The 25,783-nt window shown below is 58.5% G+C and overlaps 1 protein-coding gene across 2 annotated transcripts in view; it reads right to left on the bottom strand.

Moving 5' to 3' along the window:
- The window catches only part of PLXND1 (plexin D1), a 51,627-nt gene extending 27,609 nt beyond the window's left edge, over nt 1-24,018 (bottom strand). Inside the window, exons 1-8 of one of the 2 annotated variants that reach the window (XM_063721694.1) lie at nt 22,632-24,018; nt 6,646-6,822; nt 3,879-4,010; nt 3,463-3,563; nt 3,242-3,371; nt 1,676-1,853; nt 1,416-1,524; nt 858-960 (exon numbers count right to left, since the gene is read on the bottom strand). In XM_063721694.1, the coding sequence (XP_063577764.1) occupies nt 858-960; nt 1,416-1,524; nt 1,676-1,853; nt 3,242-3,371; nt 3,463-3,563; nt 3,879-4,010; nt 6,646-6,822; nt 22,632-23,942 (2,241 nt within the window). In that variant the 5' untranslated portion in view covers nt 23,943-24,018. The remainder of the gene's footprint in view (nt 1-857; nt 961-1,415; nt 1,525-1,675; nt 1,854-3,241; nt 3,372-3,462; nt 3,564-3,878; nt 4,011-6,645; nt 6,823-22,631) is intronic. The other variant, XM_024244918.3, reaches the window with a different exon arrangement.
- Nucleotides 24,019-25,783: the final 1,765 nt, after the last annotated feature.

Below are 25,783 nucleotides of genomic sequence, written 5' to 3'. Positions count from 1 at the left end.
ACAGAAACCAACCAGGGGCGAGGTATGTGGCATGTCCATTTTTACTTTATCTTTACACTAAAAAGCCTAGATTGATCCATTTTTACATTTCCCCCTCTTGCTTCCGCCCCATTTAGTTGATTAAACCCAGCCACCACGCAGTGCAAGGGCAGGGCTGGCCCCCGACAAGCATGGAGTCAGACTGCAGGGTCCTAGGGACTGACATGAGCAAGAGGACCTGCGAGCGTGCAGTTTCTGAGGCCAGCCCATCCTCCCTGTCCAGGGACAGCTGTAGCACCACCCACCCTTGGGACGCCACTGCTCGTGCAGAAAACCAGGCAGGGCCCTTTCCACCCAGTTCCTGATTTTCACAAGATGGGAGAATATGGGCTCCAGCGGCAGAGGGACTTGGGTTAAGGCCCAAGTCTGGTACTGCCTGGGTGGATGACCTTAAGCGAATCACCTCCACAGGCCTTGAGGACAAATGCCCTGAACACCTAGGGTTGTTGAAATGGTCTTCCTACTGCAGTGGGGGTATAAACTGGCTCAGGGTTTCTGGAAGACAGTTGAGCTCAAGGTGTAGAACTATGGCCACACTACCAGCCCAATAGGTCATTTCTAAGAAGCGGTCTTCAGGGAATCATCAAGGATATGCATAGTGCCCTGGCTATATCAAAATGCTAAAAAGAGGAAATAATCAGTACGTCCAACTACAGGGGATGGGTTAAACGCACCGTGATATGTGATGAGCCCCACATAGCTGTTAAAGCCAAAGCTAAGGAGGGATATGCAAAGGCATTGAAACGCTCTCAACATGTGAATTTTTTAAAAAACATAATGAAACAGCAGAGGCGGAGGGGCCCCCCAGCCTGGCTTACCGTGGGGTTTGGTGAGGCCTCGCACTGAGACTGGTTGGAGACACAGGAGTGCTGCTGGCTGCACCAGAAACAGGGCCACTGTGCTGACAGGCAGCTGGTACAGCTGGAAGACAAGGAGGCCCCTCAACTCCTGGTTCCCCACCCCTCAACTCATCCCTGTCCCAGGAACTGGAACCCAGAAGGCAGATCCCAGCACAGGGAAAGGTCTTTCTCATCATCGGGGTTGCCTAGGAAAGACTGGGTCTTTAAGGTAGTGAGCTGCCTGCTAACAAGAGGTATACAAATAGGAGTTAAAAGAGATGGGGTCTTTAGAAGACTAAACTGAGTATAATCAAAGCACTCTGCCCCATCCCACCTGGCTGTCCACAGAGGCTGGGCATCAGGCAGTATGCATTTATTGTAAAATGAATAAATGTGCTGGTGAATGAACAACTGAGGGGCCTGTCTACCTCTACGATGCTATGATTTTTCTTCTCAGGGCCCCCTGAAAGCAAAAACCCTTCCTGGGGATGTGTTCCTCCCCCCACCACCTGGAGGCAAGCCCCCCAAGCCACTCACGCTGTGTGGGGGTACACTTGTGCAGTGCGGCTGCAGTCGTAGATGGTGAAATTGGCCTTGACGATGTTCTGCCCATTGACCCTCACAGACATCTCGACAGTCACGTGGTCTGGAATGGATGGGGGAACCAGAGGAGGACATGGGAGCAGGGGATTGCCACCAACATCAGAAGCTGTGACCTCTGGCCCCCTGCCATCCCCATGCCTGACAGTCCACCGTTCTGCCCCTCTGGGGCTGTGCCAACAGCACAGCGTGCTTACCCTGGTTGGGGGGGAAGGGCGGAAACTGGTCCCTCGGCAGGAGGTTGCAGTAGGCAATCTGGTGACCAAAGGCAGGGCCCGGGACCCGAGCCACAGTGCGGATGTTGTTCCCATAGTCACAGGCCATCTCCATGCCACTGAGGCTGGGCAGGCTGCCCGAGATCTGCAGGATCATGCCCTGGGGGCAAGGAGCCCTCAGCTCTGGGGGCCCAGGCTATGCTCCTCACAGCCTGCCCCAGGGCTGTGCACCAACCCACGGTCTGGCACTGCCTGAATGTCCCCTGGGGGAAGGGGTAGTGGTGGCCAGGACTCAGGGCCAGAGGGCTATGCCCTACATGTGACCCTCTGAGCCTCAGTTTCCCCAGCTGCAAAATGAAACATCATCTTACAGTGGTCAAGAAGGCTGTGCATGATCTGGCCCCTGTGACCTCTGACCCCATCCCCTAATACTCTCCGAAACAGCTGATCTTGTTTCTACCTCAGGGCCTTTGCACTGGCAGTTCCCTCCACCCAGACACTCTTTCCAGATGCTCACCCTGGCTCCCCTCCTGCATATCTTACCTGACCTGGCCTGAGATGTCTGCACCCACAACCCGCTCTCCACCCCTGTTCTGCTTTCGTTTTCTCCACAGTACTTAGCATCACCTTCAGGTTTTATCTTGCCTATTCTCCTCCCGCATGAGCCTGGGGCCAGGGGTCTGTCTTGATCACTGATGTGTCCCCAGAGTCCAGAACTGTGCTTGGCACATAATAGGTGTTCCATATTTGTCCAATGAATGAAATGACTGAATGAATGAGGGAAGGACTCTGTGATGTGTGATAACGGCAGGGCAGGGCAGAGGAGCCCCAGATGCCCAGCAGCTACAGGCCAGAGCCGGGCTGTCAGAGCCCCCCAGGGTGAGAGAAGAGGACCCTCATCCTCAGAGAAGTCACTGGGAGCCAGATGCAGGAACTCCAGGCCTGTCTGACCCTCGGCTCCCACCCCTTGCCGGGGCCCAGAATCCCCCACCGCCAAGGCTGCCTGCCAGAGCCCTCCTGGCACAAGCTAGGGGGAGACCCAGCCCCCTGCACTGCAGGTTTATCTGTTTCCGAGAAGGAGAAATTTCAGTCTGGCACCTGGTGGTCCCTCCCCTCATCCCCTGTTCTGGGAAAAGGTGGGTGGAACTCACTGTCCTCCAAGCCTCCAACTTGTACCTTCCCTCCTGGGTCTCTGGAACCTGCCTCTTGAGTTTAGATTCCAGCTCTACCACTCCCTAGCTGTGTGACCTGCAACAAGTCGTTTCACCACTTGGTGCCTCAGTTTCCCCATCTGTAAAATGAGGATGTTAAAAGCATCTGCTTCATAGGGTGTGTGAGGCCTAACGGAGGTGGACGTCAAGCACAGAGCACGTGCCTGGCACTTACTAGTTGGTCAGGAAAGCCCAGTCATTGTCACTATTCTCATTATTTGTCTTCAGGTCCTTGGGGCCCATGGGTGGGAGTCTCCACCTCTCGGGGCCTGGGTGCTGGGTGAAGGGAGGCTCCCCTCTGTGTCCCGAGCTGGGTCTTGCCTCCCCCAGGACTCACTGGGTACTCCTGGCGCACATCGATCTCGGCAGGCAGGACGGTCATGGCAGGACAGCGGCTGGGGCCCTCGCTGGCACTGGTCCAGAAATGCTGCTGGCTGGAATTGGCGCAGTCCTGCTGCAAGGTGCACCTGGGGCGGCACCGTAGGGTCAGGACCCAGGTCAGCTCCTCCCACCCCCCACAGCCCTCCTGGCCCAGCTGTTGCTGGTCTCCAGCCTCACCGCGTCTCCAGGGCACACCAGCCGCAGTAGGCATCCGCCGCACCCACACAGTCCCCACAGGTGGAGTGCACGTTGCAGGCGGCGACCTTCACCCTGGCTATCTGGGGGCAGAGGTGGGGGCCCAGCTCAATGGGACTGCCAGCCTCTCCCTTGGGGAGGTGGTACGGTCAGCATGGCGCGGGCTATGAGAGGCTGGGGAAACTGAGGGTCAACACTCTAATGGGGGAACATGGGAGACAAGGCTTCCCTGCAGAGGGAAGGTCGGTGTTGGGAGGCGTGGGACAAGGTGGAGTTAGCAGATAAGGGAGATGGAGGAGGAGGGTGCTCCCGGCAGAGGAACAGCGTGTGTAAAGGCCAGGCAAGCAAGAGGGCTCGGCTAGTGCTGGGATGGCATTGGGCTGGGGCTCTGGCCTCACCTGGTGGGATGTCATCAGGTAAAGGTAACCGGAGTCTGCTGGGTCAAACTGCATGACATGGTGCACGGGCTCCCCATACGCCACAGTCACCACGCGCCTGCTCACCACCTGCATGCTCTCATTCAGGTTGATCTGTGGGGGTAGTGGGCATCAGGGTGCTGGAGCCCATAGCAGGGGAGGCCAAACCCAGGGTACAACCTGAACCCAGGTCTGGGGGCTCCGCCTCCCCATCCTGTCTTGGACCCTTCAGGAGGGGTGGGAAATCACAGGCGTGCAGGGGAGGGCACAGGGCCGGGCCTCGATGCTTCTGCCTCTGCTGTGCCCCCACCAGGAGCTCCTTCTGGGCTCTTCTCCAAGGCATCCTGCCCTGTGAATGTGTGCAGGCTTTGCAGTTTACGAAACGTGCTCTGGGAGGCTGTTAGGCACCATGGCTAAGGACAGGGGTTTGGGTTTGGATTCTGGCTTTGACACTGAGGAGCTCTACAATGTGTAAGTTGTACAAGCTGCCTCCCCTCTCTGAGCCTGTTTCCTGAGCTAATGGGGCAGGCTGGCCACGAGCATTAAATAAGACACAGGCCAGGCTGATGGGGTCAGACCCGGGGAAGCTGCTAGGCTGCACGTCTCATTCCTCCCCCCACGCCCATTTCACCGAGGAGGAATCTGAGGCTGGGAGCGGCCGAGGGAGTTGGCAAGAGGCACAAAGTGAAGAGATCACAAGGCTACAATGCAATACCAGGCCCGCCTGACCCCACAGTCCAAGGCTTAAGGCTGGGGGTGTGGAACCAAGGTGCAGGGAGGAGGAAGACCAGGATTATCTGGGGCCTGGAAGCTTCTCTGGCTCTGAGGGACCCTCTGCGTGTCCTCCTGAGGATGACAATACCGGTCAGAGCCCCACCAAACTCTGCTCTTTTTTGCCTGGCCCTGCCTGTTCCCAGTGTGTTGTCTTGTCTGGGCCCTGCCAGGCCCCAGGCTGGGCATTTTGAGATGGGGCCAGTGGTCCAGACACCTCCCAGGCCAGTTCCTGCCCCAGCCTTCCTCCTGGGGCTCCCAAACCCTTCATGGCTCCCTTCTGCTTATGGAATGAACCTATTCTGGCACTCGAGGTCCTGGTGATCTAACCCGGACAACCCCAGCTTCATCTCCACCCCCTCAACCCTGCTCACACATTCCAGCCTCCAGGCATTTGCCTATGCTGTGCTCTCCTCTGGAATATTCCTTCCTGTTCCCCTTCTACCAATGCACACATGAGGCCCAGAAGCCTCTACACACCAACTCAAAATTACCTTCTCCCCAGGCTTCCACGGGCTTTGTCCCAGCCTGAAACACTCCTGTCCCAGGTGGCCTCTTGGAGGAGCCTTGCAGGGGCTCAGGCCACTGCCCGCACCCCACCCCTATGTCCAGGTGTCCAGTGGACATTCAAGTCATTTCCACTCCTTCAATCATTTATTGAGCAACTACTGTGCCCCAGGGCCTGTGCTGGGTGTGGCGATTTAAGGCCCGAGCAGGGCAGGGTTGGCTGGAGACAGAGGCCACACTGTGCAGGGTGGTGGTGAAGGGCTCCAGGCCGTGGTGGGGTGTGGGCCATGGGCCAGCTCCTGCTGTGCGACTCTGGGGCAGTCATTTCCCCTCTCAAAGCCTCAACGTCCTCATCTGTGGCATGGGAATCGTGCCTCTGCCTCCCTTGCAGGGGTGTGAGAATTAAGTGAGAAGATGCCCTTTAGGCTCTGGGTAGACAGTAGGCGCCTAACAACTGCAGCCTCATGGGCGTTGGGGATGGGGGAGAGGCCTGGCTCATGTTCCCAAGCCAGGACACTGAGGCTCGCAGGGGAGAAGAAACTGCCCCCAGGTCACAAAGCTGGAAGCAGCAGAGCCAGACTCCGGATGTGAGTATCTGACCCCAAACCACGAGCCCCACTGACAAGCCCCACCTCTTTCCTCTCCCCAGTCACAGCGGTGGGGTCCTGTGACTCCACTCCCCATGCCCACCCAGCCCACAGCATCTGCCCAGGCAGTGGGTTGGGGGGGACATGGGTGATCAGATCTCAGCAGTTAGGCCGGGCCTGGTGCATGATTAGAGTGGTGGCGCTTAGCTGAATCTGCCAAGAGGGAGCAGGAGAGATGGCTGGGTTGGGGGCAGGTCCAGGGCTGCAGCTGGGGGTCTGGCCCAGGCTCCGCCATGTCTGTCCTGCCCCAGAGCAGGGAAACTGGATTCTGCGCATCTCCTCCCAGCTCCAGGAATCTTGGGGCCATGGGCTGGGGTACAGTTAACTCTAGACACCAGTCACCCTGGGATGGTGTGGCTGACAGGGCTGGGGAGGAGAAATGAATGAGCATTCCTGCTTACCAGGCCATGGCCTTACCCTGCCAAAGCCCCACAACAGCTTATAGCCCTTAACAGACAGGGAAACTGAGGCCTGGAGAGAGAATATGTGTTGCCCAAGGTCAAAGGGCCAGCAAATGGCAGAGCCCAGACATTTGAACTCAGACCCATACAGTTTCAAAGCCCCGGTCCTAGAGCCTCTGAGAGAAGCACCCTCTCTGAGCCCTGGTTTCCCTCCTCTGTACGGATGCCACCTATATTATAAGCAGTAGTGGCAAAAACAGACTTGCAAAATACTTTGTAAACTGTAAAGTGCTAGGTGAATGGGAGAAAACAAAGGGTCAGGCTGGACCTGTAGCAGCCCTGTGTACAGACTGACCCCCTCAGCCAACTCCCAGGGGAGCCTCCCGCCCCCACCCCCTCCCCCCATCCCCACCCCATACCTACCTTGAGGAGCCTCCCGTTGACCGTGCCCAGGAAGACTGCTGTGTAGTTGTTGACGCTGGCCACGGCCACAGAGGTGAGGCCTGGGGCGCGGAACACGGGTGTGGCCTTCAGGGGCTGCAGGATGGACAGCGGGTGCTGCAGGTGAGCAGCTCCACAGTCCAGCTGCTCTGGCTGGAGCTGGAAGAGGAACGGCACGTCAGATCCCAGCTCCAGAACCTTCTCCGGCTCCCCGCCCGCACAGCTGGCTGGGATCTCAGGCCCTGGCATCAAAGCTTTCAAGTCTTGTTCCTACTTTATATCCCCAGTGCTCAGCTGAGGCCCAAACACAAACGGGACCCCATCCCCAAGCCCAGGCCTGCCCTGACCTCAGCGTTGGTTACGGAGCTGTCCCAAGGAGATGACGTTCAAGGTACATGGGAACCAGCAGGCGAGGGAACAAGGTCAGGTTTGATTTTAAAGAGTCCAGGGAGGCCGGCCAGGGTGAGAGCTACACCCCCACACCCTTGGGGCTGCCCCTCCTGGCCAGGCACAGCTGGGAAGAGCAGAGGAGTCCACACCAGACGACCGGAGGCCACCGTCAGCCTCAGCTTAACCCGCTGGCACCCAAGAGGTGTCCCTCTTGCCTCAGCTGTTTTCCTACAGCCCCGCTGGCTCTGTGTCTCCACAGCAACCATGGGCTTTCCTCCTGCCAGGTGTCTGCTCTGACCCCAGGACCACCACCCCAAAGCCGCAGCAGCTTGCAAGACTCCAGGCGGAGGCCTCCCTAAACTGCAGCCTTTCTTTCCCTCCCCAAGCACCTATCCCCTCATCTGCCCACATTACAGGGGGACAAACAGGCTGGGTGTGTCTGAATGCACAGTCCCATGTCCACATCAGCCCAGCATCACCCATGCCCTCCAGCAGGAAATCAGCTGTGGCTCACAGGGCAGCTGTGAGAGGTGATCCCATGTCCGGGCTGTTCCCTGAACTGGCTCCTACCTTCCCTCCCTTCTCCTGGGTCTTGGTATGTTCAAAGATTCCTGGTGCAATTTGCACAAAAATAGAAAACAGGCCTCCAGGAAGTGACCCTGAGACAATAACTGTGCAACTCCGCAAAGACGCAGGCAGAAGGGTGGTGCAGAGGAGTGAAAAGGGGACACACACATGTGTCAGATGGGACTGAGTGCATCCATCATGGCTTATCATCCAGGAGAGCAGCCCCCATCCCGCAGTGACACCATAAGCCCATACTGATTACAAGAAAAGTCACAGGATGTCATGGGCCCATTTTGGTAAAACTGGTGCATAAACAATAAATAGTCACAACAGTAAACATAATAACAGGCCACATTTACCGGGAACTGACACTGTACCAGGCCAGTGCACTGACTCCCAGAATCCTGGCAGCCCTGGGGGCCCTATCTCACAGATGGGGAAACTGAGGCTCAGAGGGGAAAATGGCTAACTGCAATGTCACGCCCCCAGGGCTGACCCAGGTAGCAGACTTGAGCCCATGCCTCAGCTGCATTTGGACATCAGAGGCTCAGAGCAGAACTCAGGGAGGTCACTGGAAGGCAGCATCGGAACTATCTTTAGGGCAAAGCTTTAGAGATTTTTCTTTTTAAATTTCTTGTCTGTGCTTTTTGCAAGCTTAAGCCACTGATGATGTGCCTGCCTCGTTTTTGCACAAAGGCTCAGCTAGTTTTCAAAAGAAAGCAATAAATAGTGGGTCCTTCTGTGCTCGGGCAAATAAACACAGTTGCGGCCGGATGGGCTTCTAGGCTGGGGCTGTTTCCAGCATGTCCCTGGGGGCCAAGCCCTGAGCCCAGAGGTGTGATGAGCTGGGGATGCCCTGGACCAACATACAGGAGGGAATGGTCTTCCGGAGGATGACGGCGGGTGACCCAGGCAAGGCACTTCACCTCTGAGCCTCATTTTACTCAACTATAAAATGGGTATATCCACAGTGTTTTCCGCTTAGAGGCTGGGATGAATCATTTGTTTTAAAGTGTTTGCACATGCCGGGCACGGTGGCACATGCCTGTAGTTCCAGCTACTCGGGAGGCTGAGGTTGGAGGATCACTTGAGTCCAGGAGTTCTGGGCTGTAGTGCGCTATGCTGATCGGGTGTCTGTACTAAGTTTGGCATCAATATGGTGACCTCCCGGGAGCGGGGGAATACCAGGTTGCCTAAAGAGGGGTGAACTGGCCCAGGTTGGAAATGGAGCAGGTTGAAGTGTTCGCACAGTACCTGGCCCACAGTAAGTGTCCAGGAAGTGTTAGCCGATACTATTGTGTTTCAGACATGACTGCTGCTTGTGTTATTATTATGAAATAAAAGTTACCCATGTTCAACTGCTGATCAAAAAAGAAAGAAAGAAAATTCAGGGCAAATCATGCCTACCTTAAAGCTTTTGAGCAGCCATCCTCTCACCTGGACAGCCCTCCCAGCCCTCTTCATTTTCCAAGACCACTCTTGCCCCCTACACTGACATTTCCTATCTGCTAACACAGCTGCCAAATGAGCCCTTTAAAAATGTAAAGCAGGTCTCCCCCGATTCAAGCCCTCCCATGGTTTCCAGGACACTCAGAATAAATCCTGAATCCTAAATCCTCCCATGGGTCCCCTGATCTTCTAACTCCATCTCACACCTCCCTTGCCCTTGCTCCTTCACCCCAGCCACACTGGCCTCATTTCTGTGCCTCAAATATCACAAGCTCGTTCCTGCCTCAGGACCTCTGGCCTGGCCGCTCCCTCTGCCCGGGAAGCCATTCCCCACCGAGAGCTGCATCATTGGCTCCTCCTCTCTCTCAGCGCCAGCCCTGACCTACCCGACCCATCCTGTGTGTGTTACAGTTGGGGACAGCCCTGGAAGGTGGGTGCTGAGAGGTCTCCCCAGCTGCCCCAACCAGGCCGGGTCCCACCCCTCAGCAACCCTGCAGCTGCAGGGAAGAGGTGAGGTGGGATCCTCACCACTGCGAGGGATGCTTTTCCTAGGGGCTAGGTAACTAAGTAACTTTTTTCACTGAATATGAATTACTTGCATCATTTAAAAATAAGTTGTTTACAATTAAAATTGTGAATCCCTCCCACCAAGGGAACATAAGTTCTGGAATGGGCCACCTGGGAGGCCCCAGATGACACCTTTGGGCATACCCTGACATCCAGCCAGGGTGGGGTCCTGGGAAAAGGCGGACCAGGCGCCCAGCTCAGGGTGATCTGTGGGCTAGGGCAGCAGGGAGGAGGGGAGCGGAGGGAGGGGAGCTCGCTGGGTGCCGGCTCCCCCCGCGCCTGCCGGCCCTGACTTTCACAAGCCATTAATTCTGCACCGAAGGAATTTTCTAAAAAGCCTTTCCCCCAGCTTTTTTTTCCCCTTATCCTAAAATAAAATTTAAAAATTTTTTTTAAAGAAGTAAGCCGTCGGCCACTCCGAATGATCTGTGTTCCGAGGGGGAAGCTGATTCCCCAGCTGCCAGGGGAAATCACAAGGCAAACCGGCTCAAAAACGGAAGCCCAGCCTGGCGGGAAGTGCCGCCCCTGCTGGGGGAGGGGGATGCAGGCCGGGGGAGGGGGACACAGGACTCGGGGACTAGACGTCCTGAGCATGCTGGCCTTGGCTGAACTCCGTCTCCAGGGGCAGTTAGCCTCACAGGCCCAAAATATCCCCCGACCCCAGCACCGTCCTCCTTCAGGGCTAATGAGCATGAGTCTTTCAAAACTCAAGTTCTCCTGAGAGCAGGGAAGGCTCGGCTATCCCCGCAGCGCCCGCCAAGTCACAGGGCCATCTTTCTCTCACACAAAGCTGGTCAGACCCTCCCTACCTATACAACCCGGCTCCCGGTTGTCCTCGGGATCAAGCCCCAGCTCTCCAGCCTCGCATTCAAGGCCTTCGTGCCCCAGCTCCTGCCAGCTCCCAGGCCTCCAGTCTCGCTCCTCCCTCTGCCCCACCCGCTGCGCCCACCACATCAGTCTCTACAGGTCCTGGAACGTGCCCACACCTCATACCCGGGGCTCTTGTACCATTGTAAATGTCCCCTCAGCAGCCAATGCCCATCCCATGCCTCTGAGCCATTCGTACTCCCCTTGGCACTTCAGCGCCCCCCGTGTCTGGACCCATGCTCTTCCCTCTCCAGGCATGCCCAGACGGCAAGTTTTCAAGATGTGGCTCAGCCCCCCAACTCCTGTGATGACACTGTGCTGGTGACCCCTCCCACACTTCCCATGGTAGCACATGCATGACATTCTCCAGCATGGAGCCTGTGCTCTGGAGGGAATGTTTACAAAAGAAAGGAACCTAATTTTGACTAAAGTGTGAATGACTGTATTCAGCTGCTTTCTCTCTAAGTCGAGTGATTGAGAGCAACACGGCCATGCTAGGTGCTGGAGAACTGAGGGAAACGTATGCCTACTCTGCGTGTGGCAACAAAGGGAGGCGGGTATTCAGGCCCAGGCAATACTGGCTGCTAGCTTCAGTTCCTGTAAAAACCTCACTTTATCCCTCTCTCACATGGGATGAGCAACCGCTGCTGGTTTCGGCCCCGTTTTGAGAGCAGGATGCCCCCTCCCCCTCCAGCTGGCTCCCTCCTGGGGCCAAAGCTCAGCTCTGCCCACTCTCCCATTAAAACTCTGACATATTGATTTTACTACCAGCTGTAATTGTGTTGACTTTCTCTCCCCAGGAAGCCAGTTGGAAGGAGCGCTTCAAAAGCCCGGCTTCTCAGGCCTCACATCCTGCCGCAGACCCACCACAGGTGGCACTATGAAAAGGATGCGGCATTAACAGTGGGCGCTGCGGCAGGTTGCAAAATCCAGCGGTTCCGTCGCAGGTACAGACTACACGGCTACTACACCGGCTGCGGAGGCTTTGCACTTGAGAAGTGAGGGCACCTTCCTGCCTGAAGTGTTTGATTGTTTATGATCCTGGGAAAGTCAGGTTTCCTAGCTGAAATTTGCCACAGAGCTGAAAGCACACGATCACTTTGGGGCATTAAGACTGCAGGGTGGGCCGGGCGCACCATGGCTCATCCCTGTAATCCCAGCACTTTGGGAGGCGGAGGTGGAAGGATCGCCTGAAGCCTGGAGGTCAAGGCTGCAGTGAGCTATAATTTCACCACTGCACTCCAGTCTGGGTGACAGAGACCCTGTCTCGAAAAAATAAAAATAAAAAGACTGCAAGGTGACCACGGCTCACTACATCCTGGCCGGGGACTGAGCTGTCTGGACCCCCCAGCTCCTCCCAAAGCTGGGCTCCTTCCCATTCATCCTTCACGGGAGCCAAAGAGAGCTTTTAAAACTGCAAAGCGCTTGATGCAATGTGGGCTCCTGGAAAAGAAAGCAGACGTTCACGGAGCGCAGTCTGGAGTTTAGTTGGGAGTAAAGAACAAATGTTGGCTTCTTAGTTTTGACAAATGTACCACGGTAACGGTAAGATGTTAGCAATGGGAGAAACTAGGGGACGGGTATACAGGAACTGTCTGTACTATCTTTGTAACTTTCCTGAAAATCTAAAATTATTCCAAAGTAAAAAGTTTATTTTGTACAAAAAACCCCGCAAAGCAGGTCACATCTCCTGTGCAGCTCAACAGCTTCCCATGGTTCCCTAGTGCTGTCAACACAAACCCAAACTTTGCTCCTGGGCCCTTGAAGCCCCACTCAATCTGGCCCTGACCTCTGTGGCCTCTCTCAGCCCCCGTCCCCGCCAACTCCTCCCTCAGCTTGGACAGCCCAGGTAGGGCCAGTCCTCCTGGGCTCCCCTGAGTGGAGCCCATGTGGCACAGGCTCAGTGGTGGCCCATGGACTGTGTCCAGTCTCAGTCCAGCAGCCTAGCCGCACACAGCCAGGCCACGGTATGAAGCCACACCTGTGACTCCCAGACCCCAGCTCCTTCCACTTTAGCATGCACCGCCTCTCAGAACACTGTGCAAGCTGACACCTCTGCTGACAGTAAACTGAGGCAAGGAATGAGCCACGGGCCCACTGTGTGCCAGCCCTGGGAGGGGGCAGGACAGACTCGGTCCTGGGTGGCCTCTGGCAGCAGCCCCCATGCCAGGGAGGAGACCACCTGCTGCTGAGAAAGGAAATACCAGCACCTTCAGGGGTGACCAAGAGGCTTCCTGGAGGGGCTGTGGGGAAAAGATGGCCAACCAGGCCTAGCACCATGGCCAGGAAGCCTGGCCTTAGCCACAGAGGAAAAGCAGCCTGGAGGAGCACGTTGGAGAAACCAAGGCACAGAGAGGAACAGAGGCTTCAGACAAACGGCAAAGGACACAGCAGCTCTGGCAGACCCTTCGGGGAGGCCTGCCTTGGTTTCCCTGACCCCTCTGGAAGAGGTGGGTCACCCAGCTCCAGGGCTCTGAGATTATCCAGGCCAGCTGGACACCATCTGGAAGGGCTGGAGCCAGCCAGCCAGGCCGCCCTGAGGGCCAACACACAGCCTGGGCATGATCTGCCCACCCACCCCAAACAGGCACGGCCTGGAAGGACAAGCTCCAGGCTTAGGTCACAGACCTGGCTGGATTAAGGACCTACTGTGTGACACTACAGCTACTGGGGGCACCTTACAGCCCTGGGGGTGCCTGCACACATACACACATACACACACACACACACACACAGACACACTCTTGCTGCGTATCCATTTTACAGATGAGAAAACTGAAGCTCCTGACTGCTAAGTCTCACAGCTCTTACCTCACTGTGGGAGGCACCATCCCCTCTGAACCTCAGACTCCACATCTGTAAAATGAGACAGCAATAGCACCCACCACCTGGGGCGTATGGAAGGATTGAGCTCATAGGAGCCTTCAGTGCTAAACACTGTAGGTGCTCAATAAATGTTCCCAATTAGCTATGCAGGCCACGGAGCAGAGGCTCGGGAGCTCCCGAGGACAGGGACAAGCCACTCCACTGCTTCCTGAAGTCAAAGCATCCGAGGCTGGATGGGCCACACCGCCCTCACCAAGGACGCGGTAGTGGGAGCTCTGGCCTCAGCCTGCTCTGCCCTGGCGCCTGGGAACCACCGCCACAGTCGCTGACTCAAGCAGCCATTGTTTAGTTAGCTGGACGCAGCCCCCAGACACCCAGCTCCCCCTTCTTGAAGCTGTTTCTCATTCCGGCCCGGCCTGGCCCCATTTCCAGCTCCCCTCCCCCTGAGTCCCAGAGGAGCACAGTGTGGGATGGGCAGCCAGCGGCTCTTCCCTGGCCCAGGGAAAAGGCTTCCCTCCCCCCAGCAGGAGGGGCAGAGCACGAAGCCAGTCTTTCCAAGCCCTGGAACAGTTTCCCTCCCAGCTTCCTCCCCTGAAGGGACTCCAGGCCAGGAGCCGAGAAATAGTTGCCTCTCCAGGGAACACTGGCAGTTCCCTCCTGGGGCTGGGGGGACTTGGGAGGTTCAATCTCACACCCTCCTCCCCAGCCCCTGGTCTCCTTGGGGTCCAGCCTGTATGCCTGGCTGCAGGCTGTGCTCTGCAGCAGGACTCTACCGCTGGTCCCAGAGTCATCGCACGACCGCTGTGGACACAGCCAAGAAGACAGGGCTGCTTAGAGCCTTGCGCAAACATCTCCGGGCTGGATTCCATGAGCTGGGGACACAGAGGTGACAACGGGGCCCTCTCTCCAGCTGCCCACATCCCAGCTCAGAGGCCCAGCCCCAGGATGGGGAGGGGCAGCTTTATCATAGTAACAGTACAGTAGAGTGACAGTAGCAAGCAGCTGTGTGCAGTCTGCTTTGTGCTGAGACCTCTTTCGGTATTATCTCATTCAACCCTCATCACACCCTGAAAGAGTTGATGCTGCTTTACAGTAAAGGAAACTGAGGCACAGAGAGTTGAAGTGATTTGCCCAGGGGCACACAGCCGGAACGGCCAGATCCAAGCCTCCAGTGCAGGCCGGCGGGCTCCAGATCCCCGCCCTTAACCACAGCCTCCTCACCCGCCGCTCTGCTGGGAGCCACCAATGGTTGCCGGGAAATCAGCCGCTTGGAGCTGGAAAAACCCTGGGTTTTCAGCTGGGGAAACTGAGGCCCATCAAGGTGATGGCTGCTTCTAGAGAGCTCAGTCACCTCAAACAAAGATAGTGGGCAGAGGCTGGAGAAGGGCACAGGCAAGGGGGTTTGGCCACTTTCCTGGGCCTGGCCTCCACTCCAAGGCCTCTGCCTGCGGGCCCCCCTCCATTATTTACTGATCAGAGCATAAAGTGCTACATGATTAACGCCCCACTGGGGCCTTGCCGGGCCTCGTAATGGAGCTGCGAGCTTCCCTCCCCCTCCAGCGCATGATTTATCAAGTTTCAGGGTAAAGGACGGTGGACTGGGCAGGGAGGGCCCCCGCTGGCGCTGGCCCCCAGATCTTGACTGCATCGAGTATCAGCCGAGCGGGGTGGAGCAGGGCCCCTGCCACCGGACGCCTGTCTGGGCAGTCTGTTTGGTTCGGCCCTGGCTCAAACATGGCCTTTGGAAAGAAGAAAACGGCTGTACTCGGGGGGCAGTGAGGATCCAAGTCCACGTGGCTGGCACTCGGAGACTTTCTGGGCCTGTCCCTACTTGGGAACCGGCTAGTTTCCATGGCAATCCCCACATGGCTGTCAGAGCTGGAGAGGCCCTTGGGAGTTACCTGGTCTAGCCACAGTGGGGGCTCTGGGTGAGCGCCTCCGCCTCTGGATCCTGCCAGCACCTGGCAGGGCCAATACAGACCAGCAGCCACAGGGTCCCTTCCGTAACCAGATCAGCCATGTCTCTCCTTTCCTCAAAGCCCTGCTGGCTCCCCGCAGCCCACAGGACAGCATCCAAGTCCTTAGCCTGCAGGCAAGGCCCAGCACACTCTCAGCTTCCCCTCGGCCTGCTACCCAAGCCACATTCCAACATCTCTGAGCCTTTGCCCCTATCGTGTCCTCTGCCTGGAATGCCTTCCCCAGCCCCATCTGTCAAGTGCTGCTCCAACCTCCCCTCCTCCTGGAAGCCCTCCCGCATTCCTCTGATGAGCTGGTCAGCATGTGGCACCTGTATGATGTCATGACCTCCTCCCTCACCATTCTGGGAGCTCCTGGAGAGGGTCCAATTTGTCCCCCTTGGGGGCTGTCCTGTAACAAGCTGAGCCTCCTCCCGTACTCACACACTCTAGAGAGCTCCCCACCCAGAGCCTGGACGGGCATGCGATGTTACCAAGGAGGTGCTGGCCTCTGGTGTGTGAGGGTGGAGACAGCTACAGGCCCGGTAGCAGGAGTCCACACCAGGGGGTCACCCTAACCCCAGCCCGGGACCATGATGGGCGCTGGGGCTGGGCAGCTCTGCAGGCCACCCTGAAAGGCCCTCACTGCTTCTCACAGGGGCCTCAGCGGAGGCAGAAGTTCCCTGGGTCTCAGTTTCCTCACCTTTAACATGGGCCCATTCACCCCTTCTGACACCCTCTGGCTCACACCCCTTCGGTCAAAGATTTTGGAGGAATGAGGGGTCACAGGCGCTGCAGCCAGAAGCCTGCTCCACCTGGAGCACCACGGTCACACACCACGGTGTGACCTCCGGCAAGATGCTTAACCCTTCTGGACCTCTGTTTCCCCTTCCGTAGACTGGGGATAACACTCGTTTCATTCAGGTTCTGGGGAGATTAAAAGATATGTAAAGTGCTCTGCAAAGGGCTAACACAGAGAAAGTTCTCAAAAACAACCACAGTAATTATGACATGATGGGGCAGTTCTGGTGTCAGAGGGAAGGCTTCCTTGCCACTCCATGGCCCAACTCCGGGGTCGGAGAACGGAGGCCCAGGAAGGGGAAGGGACCACTCTCTCCCGGGGCTCCTGCCCTCCCGCTCCTGTCCCAGTACACGCCACGTGTCTTTGTTCATGGCAGCAACCAGGACATGGAACCCAGCTGGTTTCCTTAATCTCCATGGAGACCGGGAGTCACAGGCGGGCGAAGCGGACTTTGCAGAGGGCGTTTCTGCCGGGCCCGATGCAGCGTGGCCCTTGCTGAATGCCGCCAGGCCACTCCAGTCCTCCCTGCGCTGAGCCCACTTTATAGATGGGGAAATGGAGGCTCCGAGAAGGGATGGGACTTTCCACAGCTAGGAAGGGGCAGAGGCAGGATTTGAATCTGGGAAGTTGGCCCCAGGGTCCTGCACTCACCTAGCGATGTGCGCCTGCCTGGCTGTGGAAGGCCTCACTGTGGGCGTATCCAGGGCACTGACAGATCCTCCACTCACACTCCTGGGTGGACCATCATTCACACTGACCATTGAACCCACATCTCTCATTTGCATACCCAAAGGGCCAGGGGCTCACTCCTTCCAGAGGCTGATGATCGCATTTTCAGACAAATCCAACTAGAAGTTCCTGCCTCCCCTGACTTCCTCAGGAGGCTGGGTCAGCCCCCACCCCCAGCATGCGGCCTGGCCTCTGCAGATGCCCCAGCCCGCCTGAGTCACTGCTATCACAATGGGCCCTGCCTGAATCTCTATGGCCCAGCCAGAGGGGGAAGTGCAGAATTCCCCACCACGGAGAGCTCACAGCTCACCAGCCACCAGGAAGAGGACTCCTGCTTCTATCTGCGGATCCAGACCCTCACTCCCCAGCTGTGTGAGCCAGGGCAAGTCACTTCCCCTCTCTGGGCCTCAGTTTCCCCTTCTGTAAGCTGGGGATGATGATGACGCACTATCTGTCTGACCAGGGGAGGGGCAGCCATGAGGTCAACCATGTAGGCGCTTATAAAAGGCCTGCAGAGCGTGAGCTCGGCGACGGTTTTTATTCACTCCAGGGAGCCCACAGGTCTCTTGCCTTCAAGACAGTGCTGCCCTGGACGCCTCAGCCCGGGCACTAGAGCCCATTCTCTCCATCTCAGCCTCTGTGCTGGGGCTGGGACAGCACCCGACACACCCTCGCTGCGCCCGGGCGTCTCACCCACCCCTGCCTGCCTTCAGGCCCTATTTGATCTCATCTCCTCCAAGGCCCTGACCCTCCCTCCTCTGAGCATCCCCTGTCCACTGAGGCCAGTTTTTTCCGGCGTCTTTTCTCCCTCTTGATACTAATACCTGTGCCTGCCATTTCCTGGGCACTGCATGTGAGGTTTTATCTTATGTATTTATTTTTTATTATGGGCAGCCCCCTAAGCCAGAGTAGGCTGAGAGGGACACCCCTGAGATTTTAATCTACCCACATCCTAGGAGGGAGGCATAAGACCTGTTTTATAACGAGAAAGAATGAGGCTCAGAGAGGGTAAATGACTGGCCCTGGGACACACAGCTTATGGACTGTATGCCCACGTACCTGGGGGTCGAGACATTCTCAGGGCTGGGAGGGATGTCTCCTGGTCCAAGCCCTATCTGTCTCTCCAGGCCAGAAGGTCATCTCAGCCAGTCCTCCTAGAACCCCCTCTCCTAAATCCTGCCAAGTGTCTCTGCTTGCACCCTTGGTCACTGGGAGATCACTCCCAGCCCCCAGCCCAAACCCAAATGTAAAGCCCATCTTGGAAGCTCTCTCTCCCTCCGCCCCCACCTGGCATCTCAGCCCCTAAATTGGTGCAAAAAAAAATGTCTTCTTGACGACGTGCACCCACCCACTGCATGCCAGTTTAAAACTGCCTGATGGTTTTTTTTCCACCTTTACTATAAAAAGACACCTTGAAAATGCTGCACTGACATTGGCCTGTCGGTATTCCTTTTGTTTTAAAAATACAAATATTATGGTCATTCATAGGCTGGGGAGAAAGACTTGGGGAAGGAAGGTAGACTCAGCCTGCCCCACCTTGTTGGGTGACACTGTGCCTCAGTTTCCCCCATCAGTGGCACTCAACAACTTCCCAACTGGCTTGCACTCCAAACAGGCTGTGATTTGAGGAAAGGGATCCAAGCTACATGCAATGGAGACTAATTTCTTCACTCAGTTTCTCTCAAAATATCTTAACTGCCCCAAATACGTTGAAAACAATCAGAGACAAAGTTGGGGACTTCTGAGGGCTGCGGGGACCGAGGTTCTCTGCCTCTGGCCTCACACTTCAGCAGCTTCTCCCTTTGGGTTCTCGGGAAGAAGGCAGAGGGCAGAGGGCAAGTCCTGCCAGCTGGGAACCTGGAATGTCGGGAGGCCATCCTGACCCAGGCTCTGGAGTTGTGGGCGGCTCGAGGGATTCCTGCCAGGGCCCAGGGTTCTTCATGAGACCCTCAAACAGGAGCGAGAGGCTGGGTTTCCAAAGGCCTGGCTGAGCTGCCCCACTTGCAGGTCATTTGGCCCTGGGGTCCTGCCCCATGTGCAGCCCCACCCAGGCCACCTAGTGCCAATGCCAGAGAAATCCAGCCAGATGGGACCAGGAGAAAAAAGGATTCTAGGCCCCTGGTTCTCCCCAGACCAAACTCATCCTCTTCCCCAGAGGTACCCCATCACATGCCCCACCCCATGGGCACCAACATCTATCCTGTTGCTGAGCCTGACTCTGGGCAGCTTTCTGCTCCTCCATCCCATCACTCCCTACCACTGGGGCTGCATCCCAGCCCCCAAATCTGTCCAGAGCCCACCTGCCACCCTCCAAGCCCTCAGCACTGCTGCAGACCAGGCCAGCCATGTCTCCAGAGAACAAGGCCGGCCCCATCTCCCCACTGCCACCTGGCACCCACCACAGAGCCTGGCACACAGTAAGTGCTCAAGATATATTTGCGACTGAGTGAAGGAATCTATTCCCGGGAGGTGGCCTCAGCCTCTCAACCACTCTCCCTCCTCCATTGCTCCTTCTCACCAGCTACTTAGGGGCTAAAATAATATGTAGAAGAATTACAGTCATTGCAAACAGGCGCCAGGTACATAAATGATCTCATTTAATACCCCCAACAGCCCTAAGAGGCAGGTATTCACGAGCATTCCCCTTCTGCAGTGGGGAGACTCAGGTGGAACATTCCCCTTCTGCAGTGGGGAGACTCAGGTGCCCGCTGAGACCATTCCACTTCTCTGGCTAAAACCCTTCACGGCTCCCACGGCCCCAGGATAAAGTCCAGACTCCCCAGGACGGTCTCCCCGGGCCTCCCTGGCCCTTGTGTCATGTGCTTCCCACTCTACTCGTCTGGCCACGCAGACCCCCTCGAGCCCGCTCACAGCCTTCGCACAGGCTGCTCCCTTTGCCTGGACCCCTTTCCTCTTCTCCGGCCTCACCCGGCTGCCTCCTGCTCCTCCGCTCCCTCCGCTGGGCTCCCTCCACCCTCATTCTCCCTTTGCAGCACGCATTGCCCTGTGTATAAGGGCCTGGTCAAACATCCGTCCTTGGCTCACCTGCCCAGTCCACAAGAGTAGAAACAAAGTGAGTTGTCCTTGGCTCCCCAGGGCACAGCATGGGATTGGGCTCACAATAGGGACTTAGTAAATGTCTATGGAGGTGTCATCTGGGGCTAGAAGTAGGAGATGGTGGGGTGTTTACGGCTGCAGAACAAGCCAGATTAGGCAACTGCTCTCCAGGACCAAGCAGAGACCTGTGCTAATAATGCCCCTTAGAGTAATAACAAGAAGAGCTGCCATCTGCTTGGTGCTTACTGTGTACTGGGTACACTGAGCTGCATTTATCAATTCATCTAGTCCTTAAAACAATGCTTTGGGATAAGGATTGCTTTTACTGTCCCCACTTCACAGATGAAGAAACTGAGGCCCAGAGAGGTTAAGTTCCTTGGCCAAGGTCACACAGCTGGGAAGTGACAAAGTGGGACTTGAACCCAAGCAGCCTGATGCAAAGTCTAGGTTCTGAATCTGTTGCTGCATAGCTGGCAACAGGCTGGAGCAAGAATAATGATCCCTCCCCCGCCCCTGCCCATGCTAGAGGCCCAGACTGGGGACCTTGAGCACCTCTGGGAGATACTGCCAAGTGGCACTGGCCTGTGCCCACAGCGGGCACGGCAAAGAGGAGAAGGGTGTGGAAAACACAGGGAGGGTGACCAAGGAAGGCTGCAGCCGGAATCTGTGGCCTTGGGGTAGGGAAGAGGCCCTTGGCCACTCTGTCCTGGAGCTGTGTCCCTGGAGAGGCCCTGTCCCCTGAGGTAGAGAAGCTCCAGCCCCCCTCAGCTGGGTGAGTCACTGCACTGAGGGACTGGACCGTGGGAACCAGAATGGTTCTTGCCAGACGGGGAGGGAACCCTGGGCTGGCCTGAGGAATCCCACAGATCAGCTCACACCAAAGGGCCGGGACACAGGGCCTGAAACTACTGGAGGAAGGCCCTCAGCCCACAGGACACTTCTCTTCGTTCAGCGACTCCCCACTGAGACCCCCAATGCCAAACACAGTTGCTTGGGAGATGAAGCTCTGGGGTGGAAATGGTGGATGAACCAACCATGGCACTGGGCAAGCAGCCCCACCACTCCTTGGACTGTCTGCCCTGCTCACCCACCGTCACCTTTACTTTCAGGGTGGCCGGCCAGATGGTGGGCAGCCGTGGGAGCCCGACCTCGACCTCGGGAGAAGGAATCTGCATTTTCTCAAAGCCCCAGTGTTGGGCCCGCCCACAGGGGAATGGTTAATCTCATGAAATTCTTGTCACAGCCACAGAGAAGGGACAGGGTGGGGCCCCAAGGAAGGCTTGGGATCACCACAAGAAGGCTGAGTTCTGCATTTTGCTGATGGAGATGCAGCTTCTTAAGGGAATGGCAGGCAGTGGAGCTGAAGTGGGCTCCCCAGACTCAGATGGGTGGAGGGTGTGGGAAAGGCCCCAGTGTCATTCTGGGGCCTCATTCCTCAAAGTGAACCATGGGGATCAACAGACCCAGCTCCCAAAGCCAGTGTGAGGAGCAAACCCTTGCCATGAACTTCCTTTAGGGGAACCACACCAAGTCCCCTCCCGCACCCTTGTCATGTCAACACACATGCTGATTCCCTCAACCTGGCCCCCCTGGCTACTGCCCAACCCAGCCTCAGACACCTGGGCCCCATACCCGCCTGTACTCCTCCTCATTCCCCACTGAGCCCCACGGCCCTCTCCTGCCCCCAAAACACCCCTGTTCACATCCCTCCATTCTCCTGGCCCTGGCATCTGCCCACCCCAGCTGCCTGGCACTCCCCCAAAACACACACACTCTGAGATCCAAGTCCAGAAGGCAGCAAAGGCTGGGCATTAAAAACACAGATGCTGAGGCCAGACAGGCTGGATTCAAATCCACCTCTGCTAGTGCCCAACTGTGTGATCCTCAGCAAGTTACTTAACCTCTCTGTGCCTGTTTCTTCATCTGTAAAATGTGATGAGAATAGAGGCTACCTGAGAGGGTTGTTCTGAGAACTGAGAATTGTGACATGTGATGCCCCTAGCTGACTCCACAAGTGCTACTGTTTACCCCAGACTCCCACACCTGGTACATACTAGGTGCTCAGGAAATATTTGCAGAATAGGTGAATAAAAGTTGGCCTCAGGCACACACCTGTTTGCCAACCATGCAGCCTCCTCAGAGTACTGACTCATGCCCAAATACCTGCGTCCTCTGCCACGCACATCCCACTGCACACCTAGCCCTGTCCCGTTGTACCAGTGTCTGTGCAGTACACCTGTCTGCCCTATGCGTCTTCAGGCCCCAGCTTGCTGGCACACAAGTCCATGCAGACATCTGCAGGGCCCTGGTGCACACCGGTGTGCCTCCTTGCACACCTGCCACATCCGTGCATGCATCACCGACGTGCAATGGTGGCTCTGACAGGCTCACGCAGTGGCCCCAGAACACACCTTTGGTCAGGCATGCAGTCACTGCGCCCTCAGCATGCACTTGTGACCCCTACGTGCATACCTGGGCTTTATGCGCACCTGGGTACCTGTGGCAACTTGGACCCCTCCCAGTACGCCTAGGTATGCGCGCCCGTGAGCCGACACTCACTTGAGTCCCTGCACATGCCCACCTGGGCCATACAGGCGCCAGTAGTACCCCTCGGGGGACACCTGTATTCTCGCGTGCACACCTGGGTTCCACGTACATCTGGGTCTCTGCGCGCTCCCACCTGTGACCCGCTCAGCTCACGACCCGCTCGGTTCCCGCCCGCCCCCTCCCCAGCCCCCGCCGCCGCCGCCCGGGTGTACCTGGATGTTGAGCTTGCGCTCGCAGGCCGGCCCCGTGCCCTGCACCACGCTGTCGAGCACCGCCACTACGTCGGGCGCCGGTTCCACGAAGCAGGCGGTGCGCGCAGCTCGGATGGCGGCTCGCACGTCGGCGAAGCGGAAGGCGCAGAGTGCGGCCGGAGCAGCGCGGGTCGCGGGGGACCCCTGGGGCCGCTCGAAGACAGCAAAGAGCCGTTCCCGGGCTGGGAAGACCGACACCAGGCGGCTATAGAGGTCGCCGCGGCCCGCGCCGCCTGCGCACTGCAAGCCCAACTGGATGTAGGACTCGGTGAGCTTCTTGGCGTCGCCGCCGGCGCCGTGGGGCAGGCAGATGCGCGCCAGCAGGCTCCGCGCCTGGCTCTCCTTGTCGCCCGCGCGCGCCTCGCTATTGAGCGCCAGGTACGCGTAGGACTGTGCACCCGGCGGCGGGTCGGACGGGTGCAGGAAGGCGCTTACGAAGCCCAGCTTGTGCTGCTCCTTGGCGCCCTGCTTGATCTTGAGGATGTTGTCGTCGGAGGGGTTGAGGTCGAAGGTGAAGAGCTTGGCCAGGTCGCCGCGCGTGTCCAGGGAGCGGATGGCGATCTCGGGCGTGTTCTCGAAGCGGTGGTCCTCCAGGCTGCGGTTGCGCGGGAAGAAGGAGCTGCCGTAACCAGTGTACGTGGCGCCCACGAGCAGGCGGCTGCCCCCGGCGCCCGCGGCGGGAGGCAGCACCAGCCCCACGGTGGACGCGTTCGGGTGGTTGGCCGCCACGTTCAGCATGCTGGGGAACACCGTGACGGGCTCGGCGGGCGGCGCGGCGGGCGGGAAGCGCACGGCCACGGCCGAGATGTTGCCCCGGCGCCGCAGCTGGCAGAAGCCCTGGTAGATGGACCCGCACACGACCACCAGGCCCTGGCCGGGGTCCAGCTGCAGGATCTTGTTGTAGTTGTCCGTGAGGCGCCGCGGGTGCTCGCACGAGGCCTGCGGCAGCTGCGGAGCGTGACACAGCGGGCTGTCGGGCACCGGGCCCACAGCCGCCTCGGCCTCCAGGCTCAGGTTGGCGCCCGACAGCTGATAGAGGCGGTTGACGGCCGCCAGGTACACCGTCCCCGCCGCGCCGTCCAGGGCGAAGTTGTTGGTGGGCGTGGGCGAGGGGAACCGACGCTGGATCTCCAGGGCGCCGGCCCGCGCCGCCCCCAGGAGCAGCAGCAACAGCAGCGGCACCGGGCACCGCGGCGGCGTCTGGAACGGCGGGGGGCTGGCGGCGGCGGCCCGGGCGCTAAGGGGTGCGCCGCCCGCGGCGCGAGGAGCCATCCGGGCGTGCGCGGGCTGCGCGGCGCGGCGAGTGCATGGGGCGCGGCGCGGCCGGGAGCCGGGTGCCCGGAGGCGGCGGGAGGCGGGGGGCGGGCCCGGGCCGCGAGGCGCTTCCTGCCCGCGCCAGCCGCCCCCGGCCCCGGCGCCCGGGCCCGGCTCAGCCTCGCCGCGCAGCCCGGGGGCGGGGCGGGGGCGGCTCCGCTGCGGACACGCCCTCACTCCCCGCCCGGGCCCCGCCCGCCCCGGGGACCCCCGCCTGCCCCTGGCCGCCCCTGGCCCCGCCCCGCCGTCCGCGGGTCCCGCCGCCCGCGCCCTCCAGGACCCGCCCGCGGCCCCAGGGTCCCTCCCCGTAGCCGCCGCCGCTGCCGTCGCTCGCTCTCCTCGCTCTTTCCTCCCACTTGGCCGCTTGGCCTGCCTCGCTCGCGCCTGTTTTCCGTTTTCCGCCCTCTCCCCCACCCCGTCTCTCCCTCTCTCTGCGTCTCTCGGTCTCTGCGTCTCTCCGTCTCTGTCCCCACCCCAAACTCCGCGCGTGTGGCGCTTCTCCGGGTTCTGCCTCTGCTTCTCCTTCTCCCTCCGACTCCGCTTCGCTCTCCAGTCCCTGGCAGCCCCGCCCCTGGCCCTCTCTAGTCTTCTTCTCTCTCCTGCTCCGTTTTTCCGTCCCTGACGCTCGCTCCCTCTCTTCGTGGCTCCCTCTGCCTCCCCCTCGGACCCTCCGTCCCTCTCCCGGTCCCTCTGAGCTCCCCATTCCTTCTCCCTCTGCCTTCCCGAACCCTGTGTGTCCCCTCCACACTCAGCCTCCCTCCACCACCTTTCTCAGGCACTGTCCAGGCCTTCACTCCCCCAGTGCCGGCCAGTCGGTCCCCCCAGACCCCATAATCTGTCCCCCAAACCCCAGACCCATAAAAGGGATTTACAAGTGGCAGGGCCAGAGGGATCAGTGCTCAGAGGTCACATATATAAATGAGGAAAACATGGAGAGAGGAAATATTTCCAGCCAGTGGCCCACAACCGATAGCCAGAGCAAGGCCTTGGTCCTGGAGCCCGCAGTTGCCGCCTCTGGAGACCCAGCCGCACCCCCACCCCTGGCACCCCCGCCAGGCACTTTCCCTAACATCCTCCCAGGCTTAGTGGAAGATTAGTCCCACACAAGCCGGCACTGGGCAGGGTTCTTGATCTCAGAAGCAGCGTTAGGGGCAGGCAGCCTGGTTCCAAGGTCACAGCCCTGTGAGGACCATGCGCCGCGGCTGCTTTACGGGGGTGCTCACACAGGGCTAGCCCGTGCCAGACACTGTGCCAAGCACTTGCCATGTACGGGCTCTCTTTTTCCTCACAGATACCCCTGAGGCTAGCGCTATTGGTAACCCATCTTCCAGATATGGAAACCAAGGCTGAGGGGAAGGGACTGGCCCAAGACGCACAGCTCATGAAGAGCAGAGCTACAGTGTTTGAAAGCAAAAGCCCTTCAGCTCCGACCTCTCAGAACGGGGCCTCCCATCAGACCCCCAGCTTCCACAGGGTGCCCGGTGGGCCTCACTCAGAGTAGCGGGACCTCATTTTCCTCTTTCCCACCCAACCAGGAAGGAAGGGCAGGGGTGTCTGTGCACCATGGGGCAGGCAGGAAAGGCTGGGCCTGCAGCCACCCCCGACTTCCCTCAACACCCTCGCCTTCCTGCCATCCTGCCCGCCTTGCTCCAGACCCCTCAGCCCCGGTCTGGCCACTGCTTTGATTGGCCGGGAGTGTTGAGCTGCAGGAAATTGGAGGCCCCCTCCCAGGCCCATCCACCCACCAAGAGCCACTCAGGGGACTTCCCGTGGGACTGTGTCCCTGTCTTCCTCTCTAG

Source organism: Pongo abelii, chromosome 2 (genome assembly GCF_028885655.2).
Source record: "Pongo abelii isolate AG06213 chromosome 2, NHGRI_mPonAbe1-v2.0_pri, whole genome shotgun sequence".
In the NCBI taxonomy this organism is placed as follows: Eukaryota; Metazoa; Chordata; class Mammalia; order Primates; family Hominidae; genus Pongo; species Pongo abelii.
The sequence above is the reverse complement of the archived record's forward strand: the minus strand, read 5'-3'. Positions and strand labels throughout refer to the sequence as shown.